Source organism: Rhipicephalus sanguineus, chromosome 10 (genome assembly GCF_013339695.2).
Source record: "Rhipicephalus sanguineus isolate Rsan-2018 chromosome 10, BIME_Rsan_1.4, whole genome shotgun sequence".
Classification (NCBI taxonomy): domain Eukaryota; kingdom Metazoa; phylum Arthropoda; class Arachnida; order Ixodida; family Ixodidae; genus Rhipicephalus; species Rhipicephalus sanguineus.
Window position 1 is genome coordinate 144,158,791 of NC_051185.1, and position 19,241 is coordinate 144,178,031.

General features: G+C 45.8%; 1 protein-coding gene across 1 annotated transcript in view; it reads right to left on the reverse strand.

Moving 5' to 3' along the window:
- Positions 1 to 744: 744 nt before the first annotated feature.
- The window catches only part of LOC119372539 (serine/threonine-protein kinase TBK1), a 145,425-nt gene continuing 126,928 nt past the window's right edge, over positions 745 to 19,241 (reverse strand). Inside the window, exons 18-21 of the mRNA XM_037643019.2 lie at positions 17,056 to 17,152; positions 15,863 to 16,056; positions 14,290 to 14,361; positions 745 to 4,484 (exon numbers count right to left, since the gene is read on the reverse strand). Of these exons, the coding sequence (XP_037498947.1) occupies positions 4,433 to 4,484; positions 14,290 to 14,361; positions 15,863 to 16,056; positions 17,056 to 17,152 (415 nt within the window). The 3' untranslated portion in view covers positions 745 to 4,432. The remainder of the gene's footprint in view (positions 4,485 to 14,289; positions 14,362 to 15,862; positions 16,057 to 17,055; positions 17,153 to 19,241) is intronic.

The window sequence follows — 19,241 nt, forward strand, 5'->3', positions numbered from 1 at the left end:
AATGCGCGACAGCTTGCCCGCACAAATTGGGAACTTTCCCTCCCAAGGCCACCTACGCAACATGCGAGCGAGGAGCCCCATGAATGTGGCAGACGTCGTCTGCTCAGGGGCCACAACTAGGAGATCGTTTGAAGTGCTGTACAGCTTATAATTCGGGAAGTATCTATTATTAACTGCAGCCAAAATATCTGTCACACCCATCAATTGATGTCACCGAGAGAAATCTCAGAAATTTTATAATGTATGAGGCGCTATCACGATTCTTATATGTCGCGTCCATGGAAGAGCATGTAAACGATGACAACACGTCGGAAGTGTCATCTGTCGTGCTGCGGCGAAAACCGCATTTGCTGCGTGACGCTATTGCGCCGCCTTTGCGCGCTGCGGCAGCCGAGCAGTTCCTCCTCCTCAAATACTTCTTTCTCCGTGAAAGGAACACACCACCTAATACTTACATATTTATGTTGCGCCTCAGATATGCGTAATATTTGCTTTTTGATCGACAATGTTCACAAGTATGAACGCAGCTACCAGTTCAATATGGCTGTGCATTCGGCAAGTGCTTAAACTTTGGCCGGGTGGCGAATCGTGTGACAGACAGACAGACCAAAATTTCTGCGTTCCAAGTATCCCAAGAAAGACTATCGTCTTTGAAACATATCAATAAGGTTCCTTGTAATTAGAAGTTCCTAGCCTAACATATGAAGCTTTCAACTTATCTTCTGAAAATCAAAATTCCGTTGATCAAGCGTAATTAAAAGTGTTTATTGAATGGTTTGGCACTGATTGAATCCAATCAATATCGTCCAGGGGGGCATGGCCACAAAGCAAGTCACACAAACATAAATGTAGAACAACATACACATCGCATCTGTGAAGCTTCTAAATGTACTACGGCAGGTGCAAATGAGTTCCCAGGCTTCACGAATGGTGTAACTTGCAAGTGACTTTGGATGTACTTGAGGACAACTACTTTTGGGAATACTTTCACTTTCGCGAGATTTTGCACGACTAAGCACAAGGCACGTCAGCATCTACAATTGAGAGCGCGCTGTGCCGCAACTGTTACATCTATGCCGCCGGACCCGGCACTTAGTTACATGAAGGTGCAGGTACTCCCGAAAGTGATCTGCCAATTATGTAGTTCCTTTTCATCAAGGGCTGCATGGACCCCTTGCCTTACACACACAATTCTGGAATGGCATTTTTCCTGCAAAGTGCACTGCAGACTGTGTACATAAATAAGTCCTTGGCCCAATCCCTCATGATACTAGCAGTACACACACGGGGAACAAGAAAAATTGACACAGAGATTGCTTTTACGACCACTTTCTGTACCTGCACCACAATTGTCTTCTTCAAAACAGCGTACCAACAATGCCAAATAGTAGTCATAACTGAAAGGTCCAAGCCACTTAAACAGTGGTGACGAAGTGAATCACAGAGATGACAAATGGCTGTGACGAGACAAATGAGAAAGCCCTCAAGACACCTTTGTAACATGCCGAACGCTTATTCTTTGGAGTGCTCACGCTGGTCCATGCTGAAATTCTCGAAGTTTCTATTCCCTAACTTCTCTCTAAACTAGGTCAAAGAGAAAATGCAAGCCACCGCCTGTACAAGCTGCCAACGATGACAAGGCAGCTGAACTTCTGTTGGACTGACAGGTCTTCAGCTCATTTAAATGATCCCTTTGGTTTCTTGTGCACAATGTTACCTCACTTGAGGTCATACTTTTGTAATACACAGAGCAGCACAAGAACCGATTGCACGACTGTCAACATGGCTTGAACAGGCAATGGTTTACAGAGACGACAATTTACAAGCCACACCTCAGTGAAGTGATCTTATGATTATGTTGTTTTTTTTTCTGCCTGTGAAGTTATCACAATAACATGCAAATCCCTGTGAAGGTGCTTGATCATTTTGTAGATGCTCAGGATTTGCTCAGTGGAGAAGCGCAATGTTTCTTGACACAAAGAAAAACCATAAAATCGTGAATTGGATGAAATCTCGTCTGGTCAGGATGTAATGGCATGGTAGAAATAAAAACGCAGAACGCCTACCAAAAAGATTTTGTTAAAAAATACGATAACGTTTCAGCTTCCACACTGAAGCCTTGTTCACTAAACCTAGTTTACTGAACAAGGCTTCCGTGTGGAAGCTGGAAAGTTATTATATGTTTCTGCAAAACCTTTTTGTTTGGAGTTAAGTGTTTTTATTTCTACCATGCCAAAGAGAAAGCACCTTCACTTCTGATTTCTGGACAGAAATCAGAGCAAAATGAAAATAAGAGAGGGGAATGGACTATTTTGATTACCATAACGATCAATTGCATAAATGCCATCTTCAGGTGTTATAACTGACATTTGTATGACGCTAAGTGACACTAACAAGAACAAAAGAAGGAAAAAAAAGACAAGGTTCAATAACCAGCGGCAGATTGGAAATCTCAGTGTCATCACAAAATATAGCCCACCATATGTCAATACATATCTGTCACAGACGACAATTTGTGCATCTGAATTGCAAGCATTCCCGTTAGATTATTTTTATTTACAGATAGAAACAGAACCCGCTTTGCAAAAAATCAATGCTCGCAACATTCAGTCTAGAGAATGCAAAAACATGCGCTAAGCACTAGAATAGTTATAAAATGTTTATTAAGTTTCTTGAGAATCAAACAACCATAAGCATCACAAGTATTGTTTTCATATAGGAATGCTCAACACAAGGAGACAGCAACATTACACTGATGCAGATTTTAAAACAATGGCTACAGATAAAGATACATGACCCAAACAGTGCAAACATTATTTCCAGCTCTGCTGCAATGGAATTAAATCTTTACATTTGGCCTAACTCCTGTACCTCAAGAGTATGTCAAAAACACATTTGTTAGAGTGGATTTTCATGCGATTCCCATCCTCCATGAACTGTGGAGAAAACATATCTTAACAACAATTATAAGTAACCACACAGCTGATTTCAGCGAGCCCTGCTGCTTTTTCTCAAAATAAAATATGAAGATTCTCTGAATTTTTAAATATATTCAGGAGATCAATTTGAAATTACATGTGGAAATTCTGCATTTCCAACAGTTCACAATTAGCCTCAATCTTCGAGTTTCATACAATAACCTAGAGAGGAAACTGGCGCTGCGGTCGTTCTACCACCATGGGAATGAAGGGAAGTACAGGCTTCGGATTAGATTCAGTTTGCTAGCGAACTGTCTACGGATCTTTTTCTACAGTTTTAGTTTCGTTCTTTGCGAGGCGTGGGCAGTGGGGTGCATTGCAATGCATTCAAGCAGTGCCTTTGTTGTTCAAAGAGGCTGAAGACCGCTAGGTTTCTCGATTTGCTGCCACGTTGCAGCTTTACAGGTTGTACTTGACAATTTTAGCAAAGCGTCGTGCACTCACCGCTGCGCATAGATGTAGCGTCCCATGTCAGTGCAGGAAATTGCATAGAGTTAACGTTTTGTTATGAGCGCTAATTGTCAAAACTCTTTCAAATCGACTGCAAAACGACGGCGAAGCTAAGTACACCCACCGTCACGCTCCTCTTACTCGACTTCAGAACAAAATGAGAGATGCGTTGGGGGCAGGCCACTTGGACAGATGCATCTGGCATCGCAGCAGATGATACTTTAAGTGTTTCTCACTCAATACGGCACTGTTATTTCCATAAATAGATAATGCATACTTTCGAGGGAAAGACAAGCGCGTTTACTTTAAGTGTTGTAAAGAAAAAAATTCATTATTGGTGATGCCAAATCTGGAATACAATTGCAGAGCAATGCATACCCTAGTGGCTGAATTTGTCCAGGTTTCAGTTCCATCTCACAGTCATGCAAACTTTTTGCAATAAGTTTTACGTACAAAAGAATGAAGCAAGTTTTAATTGGAAAGAACTTCATGTCGCTTTATTTTACACTCGGCAAACAAGCGTTTCGAATCTCAAGAACCTAATCCATCCAAAGCCTGTACTTCCCATCATTCCCATGGTGGTTGAAGCCCCGCTCAAGGAGCCCGCGTAGACACTAGCGCCAGATTCCCCTCTAGGTATTATTGTAAGAAAATCCATGGCCTCAATGGTTGTCTAAATGCAGTATCGCTTCATTTTCTATGCCTTCCAATGGGGGGAGTAGGATCAAAGATAAAACAATCACCTCATTTTGGTCACAGCACAATAGTGCTCCATTGTTAACTTTATTTGTAAAATCATTGCATCATCCCACATAGAGTCATCCACAGCAGGACGATGCACAGGTCTGTACATAACATATTTGTTTTCCAAGCGCAACATAATGCACTTGGAAGTCTTGAACATTGCTGTAAACAGGTAACAGCAGCTGCAGTGACAGGCTAAGTAATACTCCTGAAGGCCACGGGCCAGCACCGATCATTGGTGCATTCAGAGGCTTGTCAGGTCATGAGTCTTCACCAGCTGCTGCTTGAGGCGGGAATGACAGCTCAAAGAGCCTGCAAAAATGTGAGAACAAGAACATAACCTCCCTCAGCACAGTAAGAAGCACTGCTAATTGAATAGAGAAATGATTAACGAAGCGAGACCAATGTAACAATGACACGAAGGGCATTCATCAACATCAACAGTGCACTTTCGCATACTCAACGGCACAAAGGCCTCTTACAGTGATCTCCAATCATTGCATTTATTGCACAATGACAGCATCTTCTAAAAAAATTAGGGTAGAATTTTCAGGAGAAGCACGAAGTTGCAGGTCAGAATTCTTACGATGGCTACTGCGACCACCACAAAAACAACAGCACGCTTTGGGTAGTCCACTAAATATTTTTGCCACTGTCAGAATACGCATTACACTGAAGTGCAGAGTAATAACTTGTAAAGGACCAAATTCTCTTTCCACCAGTGTAAGCGCTAGTAAACATGTTTATTAAACGTAACGAAAAAAATTATTTATGTTAAAAATTTGCAACAATACCGTATTTACTCGCATAATGATCGCACCCCTAAATTTTGTCGTCAAAATCCGATCCCCCCCCCCGCGTAATGATCGCACCCCGAACTTGCCGCAGCGATATGTCGTGTGCCAAGTCTAGCTGATGATCATCATGTTTACCATCTGTCGAATGTTATGTAAATAACTCTTCAAGACTCACCAAGTGAACTGCACGCACCAAACAGATTCCTAATTTTTGCCCACCCTTGGCGGAAGCGTGCCGTATTAGGACAGCAGTAAAGACAAATGCCGTAGTTTTCACCACATGCCCGCCATGTGTTTCTACGTCTGTGGCAGCTGAACGCGCCCATCTCTGTTTCTGTCCTTTAAACATGGCTAGGCTGTTGCCGCAAATTTACCGATTTAAACGAAATAATTCATTATTTCGACGGAAGAAACTGTTTTGACGCGCATGACGCACTCACAACCTCCGTGCTTACGAGAAAAAACGCATTCGCTTAGCTTAGCTAGCTTAGCTCCGCCAGCCGCCATGTTTGCTTTGATCACGTGGTTTTGATTTAAGGCCCAACCGCATGCACGCGATTTTCGAGCGACGGAGACGAGCGACAGGGATTTGCTGTCGCGGAGGGCCATCCATCGCCGCCGCTTGTCGCGTCGCAGGTTTTTGGGAAACCAAACAAAATCGCTTGTCGCCTGGAAGTGAGTGTGACGATTTCCAGCAACATGGCAGCATCCCTGATCCTCGCTTCGGTTGCAATTTGCTCTTGATGCTTCCAATCGGCGCGTACTTCAAGGAATGCAAGTTATAGACTACCTTCTTTACAGCCCCATCTCACGTGGAGAGCGAGGCAGCGGCCGTATTTTGTCGTTAATTTTGATCGACGGTTCGTTTTGATGTTTCGGTGGTAGCTTGCTGCATTTGTGGTAGCTTGCTGCAATGTCAACATTGTCGTCGTGTGAGGTAGCCCTTCTCTTTGCGAAGCAGCGATGTGAGGCGCTGCGGCTTTTCTTAAACGTTTCATGACAGCAAGAGGAAACGTTGTCGAGATGCGCCTCGTGGGCTTGTTTGAGTGCCGGTTCACGATGGGGCGATACGCGAGTTTCACTGCCGCGTTTAAGCTGAAGGCGGTTGATTACGCGCTCGAGCACGGCAACCGCACTGCCGGCAGGCATTTCGGCGTCGACGAAATCAGAATTAGGTATTGGAAAAATCAGCGTGAGAAGCTCATGGCTACCAACAGCACGCGCCGGGCTTCCCGCGAAACCAAAACTGGCAAGAGCAAAACTGTCGCCAACAGCTTCAAGAAGACAGGCATATCTAACGCGCTCGACGGAACGGAAGATAACCTTCTGTGGGACTGTGATGACACTGCCGGTTCTGACAGGGAATCGAGTGGCGACGACACTGGCGCTTCAAACTCTGAATGAAAGTTAGGGGGTCAGTGAATGAAAAAAATAAAGGGCAATATGCAATGCATGTAGTTCCTGCGTAACGTGTACGTTTATTACAAAGACTCTACTTTTATTTTTGGTTATGTTCATGATAGCTATCGTAAGAATTCCGATACGCGACTTGTCCGCGTTTTCGGTGCTCAAAATATTTCGCGGAAAATTTACCCCGCGTAATGATCGCACCCCGAAATTTGCGTCAAATTTTAAAAAAAAAAAAAGTGCGATCATTATGCGAGTAAATACGGTACTGCAGGACATGTACAAAAATGTCGACGCTACCTCATAACTACGCAATATAAAAAATTTTCAGAATACACAATTCAAACAAGAGAGATCCATGCATTATCAACAAATTTTGACCTTATGTTCAACAGGAAGAAAGTCGCTCCTACAAATTGTGCAACACAGCACTCAACAGTATGAATCCAGGGTTGACAACTCATCACGTTCTTGTGAAAAACACAACCACCTATGCAGTAACTGGCAAGTGAGGCCAAAACACGACAGATAAATATTTTTTGTGCTTAGATCAAACTGGATATCTTGAGATAAGCATGAGGCAGCAGTCAAATGATGTTGAAAAGAAAACAAACTTGCCAGAGGATACCTCTTTAGTTCCAGGCTGGTTTGACTCACTTTCGATACCTGTGCTACTGAAATATGGTGAACCAAACTGGTCTTATGTGCAAATGATATGGTCAGTGTCGAAAATTTCACGTACAAATGCCTCAAATCTGTGGGAACTTGTTATACCCACAAAGTTGGCCAACTTCGGCACCAAACTCTTTCCCTACCACGGGGAAAATAGGTTTCTTTATATAGGTTACAGTAGATTTTTTTGCTGAAGGAACTCCTGCACGTAATGTTTTATGTAATACATAAATGAAAAGCAGAATGAATGAACTTTTCACGCATGCAATATAAATTGCCAGATTCAAGATTGCGGGACAAAACTGAACAGTTTGAAAAAAAAAAAACCCTTCTATCTACTAAAAAAGATATAACAGTAATTATGAGATATACAAAATGTACTGCCGTCTAATAGGCAACATCTCTGAAAAATTCAAACTTTTTCATTGAACAGGAGTTCCCCGACAAAAATCTTACTGTAAGCACTACAATTGGGCGCGTCATGCGGCGAAGCAGTGCCTCAATGTAAAGCATAGCGTAATGTCGCATGATTTGCAGTAAACTATTGTTTTCTGCTTGGTTTCTAGTTGCACTTGCATTTCTTACAGTTTTTATAAGTTGCCAGCCTGGCAGGCTGGTGCTGAAACGTGTACCGAGACGGCCCAAAGGAGAAAGCGAAGCTGACTGATGTTCCGAGCTGGTTTGCACTGCCGTTGCTCTAAGGGTCAAAGTTCGACCAAAAAGCTGCATCCTCAGACACGCTGCTGCTCATTAAATCAATAAAATCAGCTGCAAACACACCGGAATGCTGATATCTGCAATCTGTCGAAGTGTGTGCTGGCGGCCATTTTTGCTTTCTACTTGGATGATCACGAAACTTCAAAGCGTGCTCAAAAATCAAGGCCATGCGAAAAAACAAAAACAAAGCACATAAAAAAGAAAATAATAGTTCTCCTTCATGACGGATGATGCTGCATGTCTCTGAATGGCGTGGAATGTCTCGGAAGCGGCAATTCAAACCATCGATATCGGGCTATCAATGCCATATGGGCGCAATACGAAATGGGTTAAGAAATCCCGCGTGGCAAAAAAACAAAACAAACGAGCAAGACGGCAAGAGTAGAGTTCTTTTTGTCTGCTGGACGATGCTAGTTGCCAAGGCGCACTTCAAACCAAGCAAATTTAAATTTGAAATCATCAATAGCAGGCTATCAATGCAGACGGCAGCAAACGGGCAAGCGTCAACAGAAGCAGGAGACTTAACTTGGCAAGTTTCAGGAAACCGTGTTGAGCCAATGTGATCAAAATATGACAGATGACTGAAATTTGTGATATTTCACTAAAATCCAGGTGCTGCGGCTCAAGCTTGAAGGTCAAAGATTAAAGATTGACATTGATTTTCTTTTCGAACAATGGACCTGTGATAGAAAAATTTGCAACAACAGAGTTAAAGAATAATTTATCACTACGAACCAATTCAATGTTTTAGTGTCCCCTGAACAAAACCAAATGTGAATCTTCACACATTTTGGGAAATCTTTTAGTGATTAATTCCCATGCATGCCTTCATTTTAACGCAATACAGTCGAACCCGTTTATAACGAATTCGAAAGTGTCGCGAAAAGTGGTCGTTATATCAGTACAGTCGACGTCCGATTTCCCGGACGCCCGAAATTCCGGACATGCCTGATTTCCCGGACTCATCTGTGGCACCGTCAAGTTCCCCGTAGAGTCAAAGTATTAAAAAGTCCGAAATTCCGGACGCTTATAGCCTTCGCCATCCGATTTCCCGGACTTTTTACTGTTAACCGCCAACCCAAAGTCACCACCGACGCCGCCATTTTGGTTGTTTTCATTTTCATATCCTTGAACCCACCATACTCGCATCAGCAGCAACGCCGCCAGGGGGATGAAACTTCGCGGTTTTTCTGTCCCGTGACCGCAGCGATCCTAATGTTTGGGGGCTGTACTACATACGAACATAAATGAACGTTGTTGTTCCATTTTATAGTAATTACCAGGTTACTTAATAACTCCGGAGTTTTTAATACGCAAGTGAATCTAAAGATTGCAGTTCGAGGTTGCGAAAATTCGAGCGCCACCCGGAGTGTAAAACGGGAACTGCGCCGTCCTATCTCTCACGGCGAAAAAGGGGCGCTTCTTGTTGCGCGCCCATGTGTGCTACGGCCTACGGTGTCCCAAAGGCCGCTTTTACCACCGTAAGGTTTGTTTCAAGGAAACTGGCGAAACCCTTGCAAGCTTCAGCGAAACAGACGCATGAATGGATTCGCGCCGTTATCACAAATCGTGCTGTGCTGAGGGTGTCGAAATTCTTCACGCCACACCGGCATAAAATTCTTTAGGATCCCGGCGGACGAAAGGTACGATCTGCATGCTGCTCTCTGTTTTTCTACGCTTGCACGGCATATCAGGATGCGGTTGCAGCAGTAGCGTAAAATATTCAAGTTGTGCTTTTACTGTATGAATGGTATGTTTAGGCAATAAATCATTCAAACAAACTCCGCTCTTTATTCTTGTCTAATTCATGTGTAGACGTAAACAAAAACAGTCTTACTTAGAATAAGTGGTGCAAAAGTAGGTGGATGGGTAAACCTTCATCCATCAGAACGCAACGATTGCCGTTTTGATCATGTGGCGGGTTGCGCAAATGGAAGAAGCTCGCGTGCTCGCCATCTGAATACCTTCCACTCGCTCAATTTGGCTTGCTGGTGCATGCCAATTCAATTTGGTGCTAAATCGACCCCCCCCCCCCACCACCACTCCTCAGTCCTCATCAAGATGTCGTCCCCCAGTGCGCGTCAGCAATGCGCCGCCATGTTTTAGTACCGCCCCCAAACACCAGGCGTTCGTCCGGCGCTGCCAGCGAATATCGCGTTCCATGGATGGTATAGGAAGTTTCACCCCCCTGACGCCGCACCGCGCCGCGGCTGCCGTAACCTCGAAACCGCACGTGTCAATCCGTTGCCAGCCGTAGCTTAGCCAAGCCAAACCTCACTGTGTTCGTTCACGTGTTGTTTTGTCAGCTGTGCCAGCTCTGCGGTCGTGTCTGCGGTTGATCGTTTGCTGCTGCGTGCTACCTTCAGTGATCACGTTTCCCGACCTTCAGCATCCACCGAGTTCCTAGCTGTTTCGTGCTGCGCTTTTCGTCGAGCGGATTCGCCGTTTACTGCAATGGCACCGACTGCTCCTTCGTCTTCGTCCGCGCCTTCGAACCGCACAAAGCCACCTCGTAGGCTCACGATGACGAACTGCCATCCGCGGACGTTGCCTTCGACGATCTGCGCGCTGGCGGCGTGTTGATTCCAGCCGAGATAACCCTTGAGGGCTTCGCCGACGCTGACAAAGACCTCGAGCTATGTGCGGAGCTGACCGATGACGAAATCATTCATCAAGTTACGGAGGACTCCGATGACTCCGACACCGAGAACGAAGAGCCAGCTCCTATACTGCCAACGAACACGGAGTTGACGCGAGCACTGATGACACTGTCATTGGTGTACAGCGGCAACATGACGTTGACTGAAATTGAGGCAGACATAATCGCGGGCAAGCGGACCGTGCAAAAGAAAATAAGCGACTTCTTTGCGCCCAAGTGCTGACCTATGAGGTAGTGCCGGCCACGTCGTAGTTTTTTTTATAAACGGCTCTTTTCAGAGCCACCTAAACGATGCATTGGCTGAATTGCTATGGGAATCTTGTACTCCGGCTGTGACCCTCTCCGTCAGCGAAAAATACCTACCAAAAATGCGCGTTTTCACGTGCATTCGTTTTTCCGGACTGCCCGATTTTCCGGACGTTTTCGCGGTCCCTTGAGGGTCCGGGAAATCGGACGTCGACTGTAGTTCGTTGTATATGGACTTGCCCTTAAAAACTCCTGGACATCAGGGCCTTGTAGGCAATGAGGCAGCGCACGCTGCCGCCCGCGCACTCATTCCCCGGGCCACTGCCTCGCCCACCGATGACCACTCTGATCCAGAAGAGTACTCTCTTCTTCTAACTTTTAAAGCTATAACTGCTCATTATCGGGACTCCCACCGCCGCTTTCCTGCGCTTTGCAAAGGGCTCAGGAAGGCGGACGAGAGAATTCTTCTCCGACTATTCACGAATACGTTACTGTGCCCGGCAGTGCTTAAACATTTTGATTCTTCTTTTTCCGGCCTCTGCCTGTACTGTGCGGAGGTGGCTGACACCTACCACATAGTATGGGCATGCCAGCTCAATCCTTCTTTACCCCCCAACCCCAACCCAACCCGAGAGGACTGGGAGGCGGCCCTGCTCGGCTGCCAGGACCTTCCGGCCCAAAAAGCCATGGCCCGGCGTGTCAGGACAGCGGTCACGACCAATGGGGTCCCTGACTAGGGACTCCACCTGGTATTGTAAGGGATCTCACCCACTAGGGGCTGGTTTCCCGAACAACCTCTCTGTATATAACAGCTTAATAAATGTTTACTACTACTACTACTACTCGGCTCGCGCAGTCACTGCCGGGCCGCTTGCTGTATGCCGTATGCGCGCGTTTGTACGTTCTTCGTGCTTGCTTCACTCGGGACCGTGCACGGGTGCAGCGACCAGCCTCTTCGTTCAACATGGCGAAAACAAGCATTTTGCAAGCAACGCGCACTCTATGTCTCCGCGATGCTCTCGCGGCCCTGCACGACGATGCGCGGCGCACTTGAGTTGTCACCTAGTCAAACACGCAGTATACGCTCGCTGTCAATGCATCGACGTTTCTCGGTGCCTGCGCCGCTCAACAACAGCGAGCTACTTTTGTTTTTACAAAGCGACGCGCACTTTAAAGCGGTCTCGTACGACGCGGCAGCGGTGGCGAACTTGCGAACGGCAGCATGGCGCGCTCGTACTGCTGTCAATCCGCAGTGTACGGCGTACGACGCACGCGCAGCCGAGCAGATATCTACAGATGACTGTGATAAGGTTGACGGCTATAAGTCATAATGGCACGTTCATCGACGGTCGCCACCTCGCCTTCGCTCTTTTCTGATGCTTATCCGCGAAGGCATCGCCGTAATCGCACGGAAGTCGTAATCACCGATCGACCGGTCTCTCCCGTTACCGAAAAGACGGACGACCTTTTGCGGCACATTGTGGCGTCGACGAGTTTAGGGACGCAGTGAACCCTTGTGCGATGGAAAGTTATCGCGGTTATCACTTCTTGCACTTATGCCTTCTTGCGTTCCAAGGCATTGTTTGGTTCATCGCGGGCGGTCGTAGCTGCAGAGAACAGCGTCAGGAAAGGTTACCATGCGAAAGCTGACCGCAAGGCTTCATGCTGCCTCCTACTTTTTTTTCCTCACTGCCATTCTCCCACTGAAGAAACGCCTGGAAAGTGAGCGACCTCGCTCGCAGCGTCCGAAATCTGCGTGTGGTGCTCGCCGATCTGGGATATCTTAGTCGCGAGTAAACTGGAGCGGGGCACGCACGAGCGCGCGCCCCTGTCACGCTTTAGAAGGCATGTTCTAAATTTTTTTTCACTTCGTATGCGCCATATTTTTACCGCAACCGTGTCTGAAGTGTTCGTTCGTTGTAAAAGTAGGAAGCTTTAAAAAATGTTCGCTATATGTGGACGCAGCTTCAATGGTTAGCATAGGGAAATCGTAAGTGCACCCAAATATGGTCGTTATGACCGGTAGATCGTTATACAGTCGAACCTGTTTATAACGAACTCGAAAGTGTCGCGAAAAGTGGTCGTTATATCAGTAGTTCGTTGTATATGGACTCGCCCTTAAAAACGTGCGCTCAGCGGCCAAGCCGTTTTTTTTCTTTGTGCACTTTTATTAAAGTGCTAACAACCCCTTCGGTGACAAGCTAAGCCTTTTCGCGTCGTGAAGCGATGCCCGCTGCGTGCTCACGTGAATTAACCGCCTTACCGTCGCGGCGTCGCGGTACCGCGACGGAAGCGCCGTACCGCGACGTGGAGCCGATCATCCCTGGCTAGTTGCGTGCAGCGCGTCGCCTACTCGGGTCGCGGAGTCACTGCTGGGCCGCTTGCTGTATGCCGTATGCGCGCGTTTGTATGTTCTTCGTGCTTGCTTCACTCCGGAACGTGCACGGGTGTGGCGACTAGCCTCTTCGTTCAGCACGGCGAAAACAAGCATTTTCCAAGCAACGCGCACTCTACGTCTCCACGATGCTCTCGCGGCCCTGCACGACGATGCGCGGCGCACTTGAGTTCCCACCTAGTCAGACACGCAGTATACGCTCGCTGTCAGTACATCGGCGTTCCTCGGTGCCCGCGCCGCTCAACAACAGCGAGCTACTTTCGTTTCTACAAAGCGACGCGCACTTTAAAGCGGTCTCGCACGACGCGACGGCGGCGAACTTGCGAACGGCAGCATGGCTAAGCATGGCGCGCTCGTACCGCCATCACTCCGCAGTGTACGGTTTACGCCACACGCGCAGCCGAGCAGATATCTACAGATGACTGTGATAAGGTTGTCGGTTATAAGGCATAACGGCACGTTCATCGACGGTCGCCACCTCGCCTTCGCTCTTTTCTTATGCTTATATCAGCGAAGGCATCGCCGCAATCGCGCGGAAGTCGTAATCACCGTTCGACCGGTCTCTGCCGTTACCGAAAAGACGGACGACTTTTCGCGGCACATTGTGGCGTCGACGAGTTTAGGGACGCAGTGAACCTTTTTGCGATGGAAAGTTATCGCGGTTATCACTTCTTGCATTTATGCCTTCTTGCGTCACAAGGCATTGTTTGGTTCATCGCAGGCGGTCGTAGCTGCAGAGAACGGCTTCAGGAAAGGTTACTGTGCGAAAGCTGACCGCGAGGCTTCATGCAGCCTACTATGTTTTTTTCCCTCACTGCCATTCTACCACTGCAGAAACGCCTGGAAAGTGAGCGACGTCGCTCGCAGCGTCCGAAATCTGCGTGCGGTGCTCGCCGATCCGGGTATCTTAGTCGCAAGTAAACTGGAGCGGGGCACGCGCGAGCGCGCGCCCCTGTCACGCTTTAGAAGGAATGTTTTAACTTTTTTTTCGCTTCGTATGCGCCCTATTTTTACCACGACCGTGTCTGAAGCGTTCGTTGTAAAAGTAGGAGGCTTTGAAAAATGTTCGCTATATCTGGACACAGCTTCAATGGTTAGCATAGGAAAATCGTAAGTGCACCCAAATATGGTCGTTATAACCGATAGTTCGTTATGTGTGGGATCGTTATAAATGGGTTTGACTGTAAGTGGGTTCGACTGTATAAGAATAAAACAAATCCTTACTTCATTGTAACAGCGTAGTTGTCGTCCATGAGCTGGAGCAACTCGGCAGTGCTGACTTCGAGGTTCTGGAGCCTGCAGGCAACACGGAAAGCCAAGGAGGATACTTCATATGACATCAGCCATTACAAAACTGGAAGAAGTACTGAGCCCAACACTAGAAGGTGAAAGTAGCTGTGCAGTGTTCTTGTAGCAAAAGGGAGAGTTGGGATGGTTGGTTTGCATTTATATTGAAACAGCGCAAAAGACGTAGGACACAGAAAGACTTGACAATGCGAGCTGGCTACGGTGGTGTGCAGTTCGTATTATCCATGGTAGACCAAATTAGTGTTCTAGCTAATGCACTTTTCAGAAAAATACAGGGGGCTGTATGAAGCACGACCACACTGAGCCGCTTGGTTCAAATTATCAAAAAATTTGAATTAATGAGGGATAAAAGAATGACCTTTAGCTGTAATACTTTTCTAAGGCATAGAAAACCAATATTTATTGCACTTCACTTGGAACCATCAAAGGACTCATCTTCCTATGCACTGTCAGATAAATATTCTGCCACAAGAGATGGGAGCATTTCTGGGTTATTGTGTTGGCCTATGAATGACATGCATGCCACGTAAGCATTTTGAAGCCCATTGCTGCCATTGCTTCTACGTTTCGTGCTTAGTATAGACACGTGAATGACGATCACTTCACACCCGAACAAGCCCATGCAAGAAATAAACGGTGGCCAGAAGCTGTGACTGCTAACACTTCTCACAGGGAGATTCATGATCAGATAACCAAGTGGTACTTTTTTTTGTAATGGGTGGACAGCAGATGCTACAGAGTAACAAATATTGTGGTGCCTCTTTTTTTATTTATTGTGCTAGTTGTGTTGGTTGAATGAATTGTTCAGGAAGAAATCTAACTGCTATAACAACAAAATAGCATGCAAGATGATAGCAGCCTTAACCAGATCGTAGCAGCCAGAAAATTCTTGGCCACCACACAGTTTAAACAGCAAGGAGCCGATATCTGTAGGCACAGCCAATCCACCATTGAAACAACATTAGATTATTTTAGAAATGCCTCTGGACATGGTTTACTGTAAATGTAAAAAAAAACAAAAAAAAACATGCATAGTGGCAACAGATGTGCACAGGACTTTTGCATATATAAGAAATGGCCGCAAATCCTTTGGAAAAAAACCATGTTTACACATAGGAAAATGTGATAAATTGACAGCAAGCATTTCGCTCGCTCATCAGAGGCATCACACTACTGTTTCTCTTGTAGATACATGAAGCAATGTTTACGCCTATAGACATACGAAGCAAATCGTACAAAAGCTGGAATTTTAGTAACTTTTTGTAGAAAACTGTGAAATAGAGCATCAATCATAAAGTAAATTTTATGGCCTGTACCAGCATGCACACTTCTAATAAATGTATGACATAATGAAACATTTGTGGTGTGCAACTTTATTGTAATGAACTTCTGCTGCCTACAACATTGCAGTAGGTTGTCATAATTTTCTTTTAAATGTGAATAAGCTTCAATCCCATGAGTATGGCAAATTTGAAAGTGAAAACATTACCCGCGCGTGATTTGCCGCGGGAGGCGCTGTTTTCTGGGACCAGCCCCATTTGTAGATGGTGTGTCACCAGCTGACATGGTAGTGTTGGATGCTATTGTGATGGTGGATGGCAGTGGTGTGGTCGGTGAATGCTGCTGCTGGGCCTTGAGATCCGAGATGAGGCTATTTGCAGTTGACTCGAACACTTCACCAGCCTGAAACGGGGTCAACAGACAGCCTTGTGTACTTAGGACACAAACAACGGTGACTCATTTTCAAGTGTTAAGACAGATAAAAAATGTTCTTATCATGGAGTCGTAACCAACACAGAAAACACCCTCATTATATAGTCACGAAGCCCAAGAATGATGCAAGGTTCTTTCACTAAACAAGACGGAGCGAACTTTTGCTCGCAATAGGCTCAATGAAAATACAAGCGGTGAAGAAGCAGTCAACAGAGCGACGTGCAGAGGTGAACGTCAGTGGAAAACAAATGCTAAGTAAGACACTCTCTTAGAGTGCATGGTTTTCAGGGTTGGCTCATATCCTAGATCAGACGTCATCACACCCCGTTATGGAATGTGAGAGGCGATGGAAGATGCCTTCAAAAACATCTTTCTTCTATGGCTGTCAGGTTGGACAAAAAATGTAAGGCCCTTGCCACTGCATGCTTATCAGTCAGAGGAAGATGACAACAGCCATTTCTGCACTGTTCTTGAGTGGTCAAACTTGGAACTAAAAAGTGTATACGAGTGCAATGCCCTTCCCAAGCAGATAAAGACACATTGAGGCATAACGTGGATGTTGCGGGTTCATATGCCACTGGCAGGAAGTTTTCTGTCCAATTTCATTTATGCCATAAAGACAGCACTTCAATTGAAAAGTACAGATAACGTTTTCTATGCTTTGTCAGCTTCATTACCTGTTGAAATCCCGCCGCTCTGCCTGAAAGAGATGCCCCCTCTATCCATTGCCCTTGATAAAGTGGGCATTTTAATGTTTTCACAGTCCATTTGATAACGTGATATCTGGTCCATATCAACATTTCACAGACTTCTGAAATCTAAGTTAATGAGATGGTGGCATTTGCTTCATATGGTACTTGCAAGAGCATTGTCAAGCAGTGACTTGCAAATTTTGTTTACTCTGATTAAGAAGTGCACAGGGTCCTGCTAAGTTAATTAGATAGCAACAAAAGCAGTGACACACGATACCTTGCTGACGGAAGCACTATAGGATGCCAACATGTCCAGGCAACTGTCCAGTTCTGTGTCCAGGCGCCGGCTTTGTGCACATATCTCTAGTGCGTCCCTGCAAAGCATCCAGCCATTGAACCACAAGGCTTTGAGCAAGGCCTTGCAATATAAAAGCGTTCCGAGACTAGTTATCTTTTTACTAATTAAGTCACGTGCATTAAAATGCTGCTACCTCAATATAATTACCTAGTAAAGCATTACAGCATTCTGAATGCTTTTGTTATCTTGCAAACATGTCCTGGAAGTGTACTCTTCATTACACACATTAAGATTCCATCATTGATTAAAATCAAGTAATCGTCTGAAAGACCTTTGAGTGGAGTTATTTGTAGTTGTGCATAGAAATAGGGTGAAATGAGAAGTGCAGTGATGCGATTGACTGAAGCTGTTTTGGAGCAGGTTTTTGGAGCAGCAAAACGTGCGTTTTGGAGCAGGTAAAAGGGCTTTTGGAGCAGCCAAAAACGTGTTTGGGAGCAGGGAAAACAGCTTTTGGATCAGCTAAAAGCTCACTGCCAAGGGGAAAAATGAACCGTGTCAAGCAAAACAGTCAAATAAGGAGGAACTGTTTTGAAATAAAAAGTTCTGTCCAATAATGGCTGTTCGCATAACACCATTGGTTCACCTAACAGCCCCGTAAGCGTAAACATGGGACAAAGGTGTCAATGCAGGCTGCTATTGGTGTTGCGGTCTTCAGGGTGTCTACCGAGTTGACATTTCTAAATTCCCTGAGTTTTCCAGGTTTTCCCTGGGTGTTTTTGCTAAAATTCCCTGAGTGAAACAAAACTTCGTTTTATGTCAAGATGGGTAGAGACCATATCGCTCGGTGATGTCACTCTCTAATATGCATGTTAGAAAATGAAAACCACTTAATCCCATTTGAATAGTACATAGAACAGATAAACCTCAATATAGCGAAGTTGGTGAAAGCGGCAACTCACTTCGTTATACTATCGAAACTTCGTTCAACCGAAATTCGACCTTTCATGCAAGGCATAGTTACTGAAGGATTAATCTTAAACTGAAAATGCCACAAGAATGCTCGACTAATATGGCAACATGAAAAACCTTCTTTTTTTAATTTTTTTGCGTGAAAAAAAAGTCACAGTTTCGCCGCAAGGGCGAAGCAATGAATGCGATAGCAAGAAACTAATGCTATATGAAGTGAGGTTCGCCAATGGATACTCTCAGTTTGAACAGCGCTCCTGTTGCAAAGGCGGCCGAAGCAGCGAAGGAAACTAGCATGCTTCAAGTGTCAAGCTGTGACACTTGATAGTTCGCGCTCATCTTCTGTTTGTTCGTTTAGCGGCGTCCCTGAACTCGAGTGACTTTCGTACGCTCCGTAACATGAGCGCGGACATCATGGTGAAAGCTCGAAACATCCCTCTTCCCCTCACCACGAGAAAACCGCGCGAGCAGACAGCGGAACGGCAAGGTTCTCCCTGCGCAAATAGAAGAAGAAGCGAGCGAGTTCGCCGACGACTTTTAAATGCGCCCGTCGCGCTCCTTGCGCCATCTCGCCGGTAATGAAGAAACGCTTATAAGCGCCGGCCGTGTCTGAGCCCGTCCAGCGGTAAAGGGTGTGTATATAACGCTCGCCGTTAGCTACGTGGAGGATCTGCGTTTCGTGGCGTAGTGGTTAGCGCCACTCGCTGCGGAGCAAGAGGTCCCTGGTTCGATTCCGCGGTTCGGGAGCATTTTTGTGAATTATTTTTCTTTGGGGCTTTTATATATATATATACATACTTATACATATAGGGTGCATGACGGCGATGGCAAAATCCAGCTGAGACTGTCCATATAATTGCTATCGCAATAAAAATCAATTTTGCTGAGCCTGAGATGCAGCAATCAGAGTTAGATGCCTTGCCAGATGGTCACACGTAAAGACGAAACAAATGCGGGTTTAATGCACTCTGGAATTGCGCTTGTTCTGCTGCTGCGGGTTGTTGTCAAATCCTCGCGCGTTGCCCACAGCAATGCAACGCCTTTGCTATCATGTCGCCCAACCGAACCATTTTCTCTCCACAAACGCACAACATTGAAGACCATACCACGTTAGAAAGAAAGAGTCACAGTTTCACCGCGAGAGCAAAATAGTAAATCCGATAGCAACAAATGAATTTTATATGAATATAGGGTAGCAG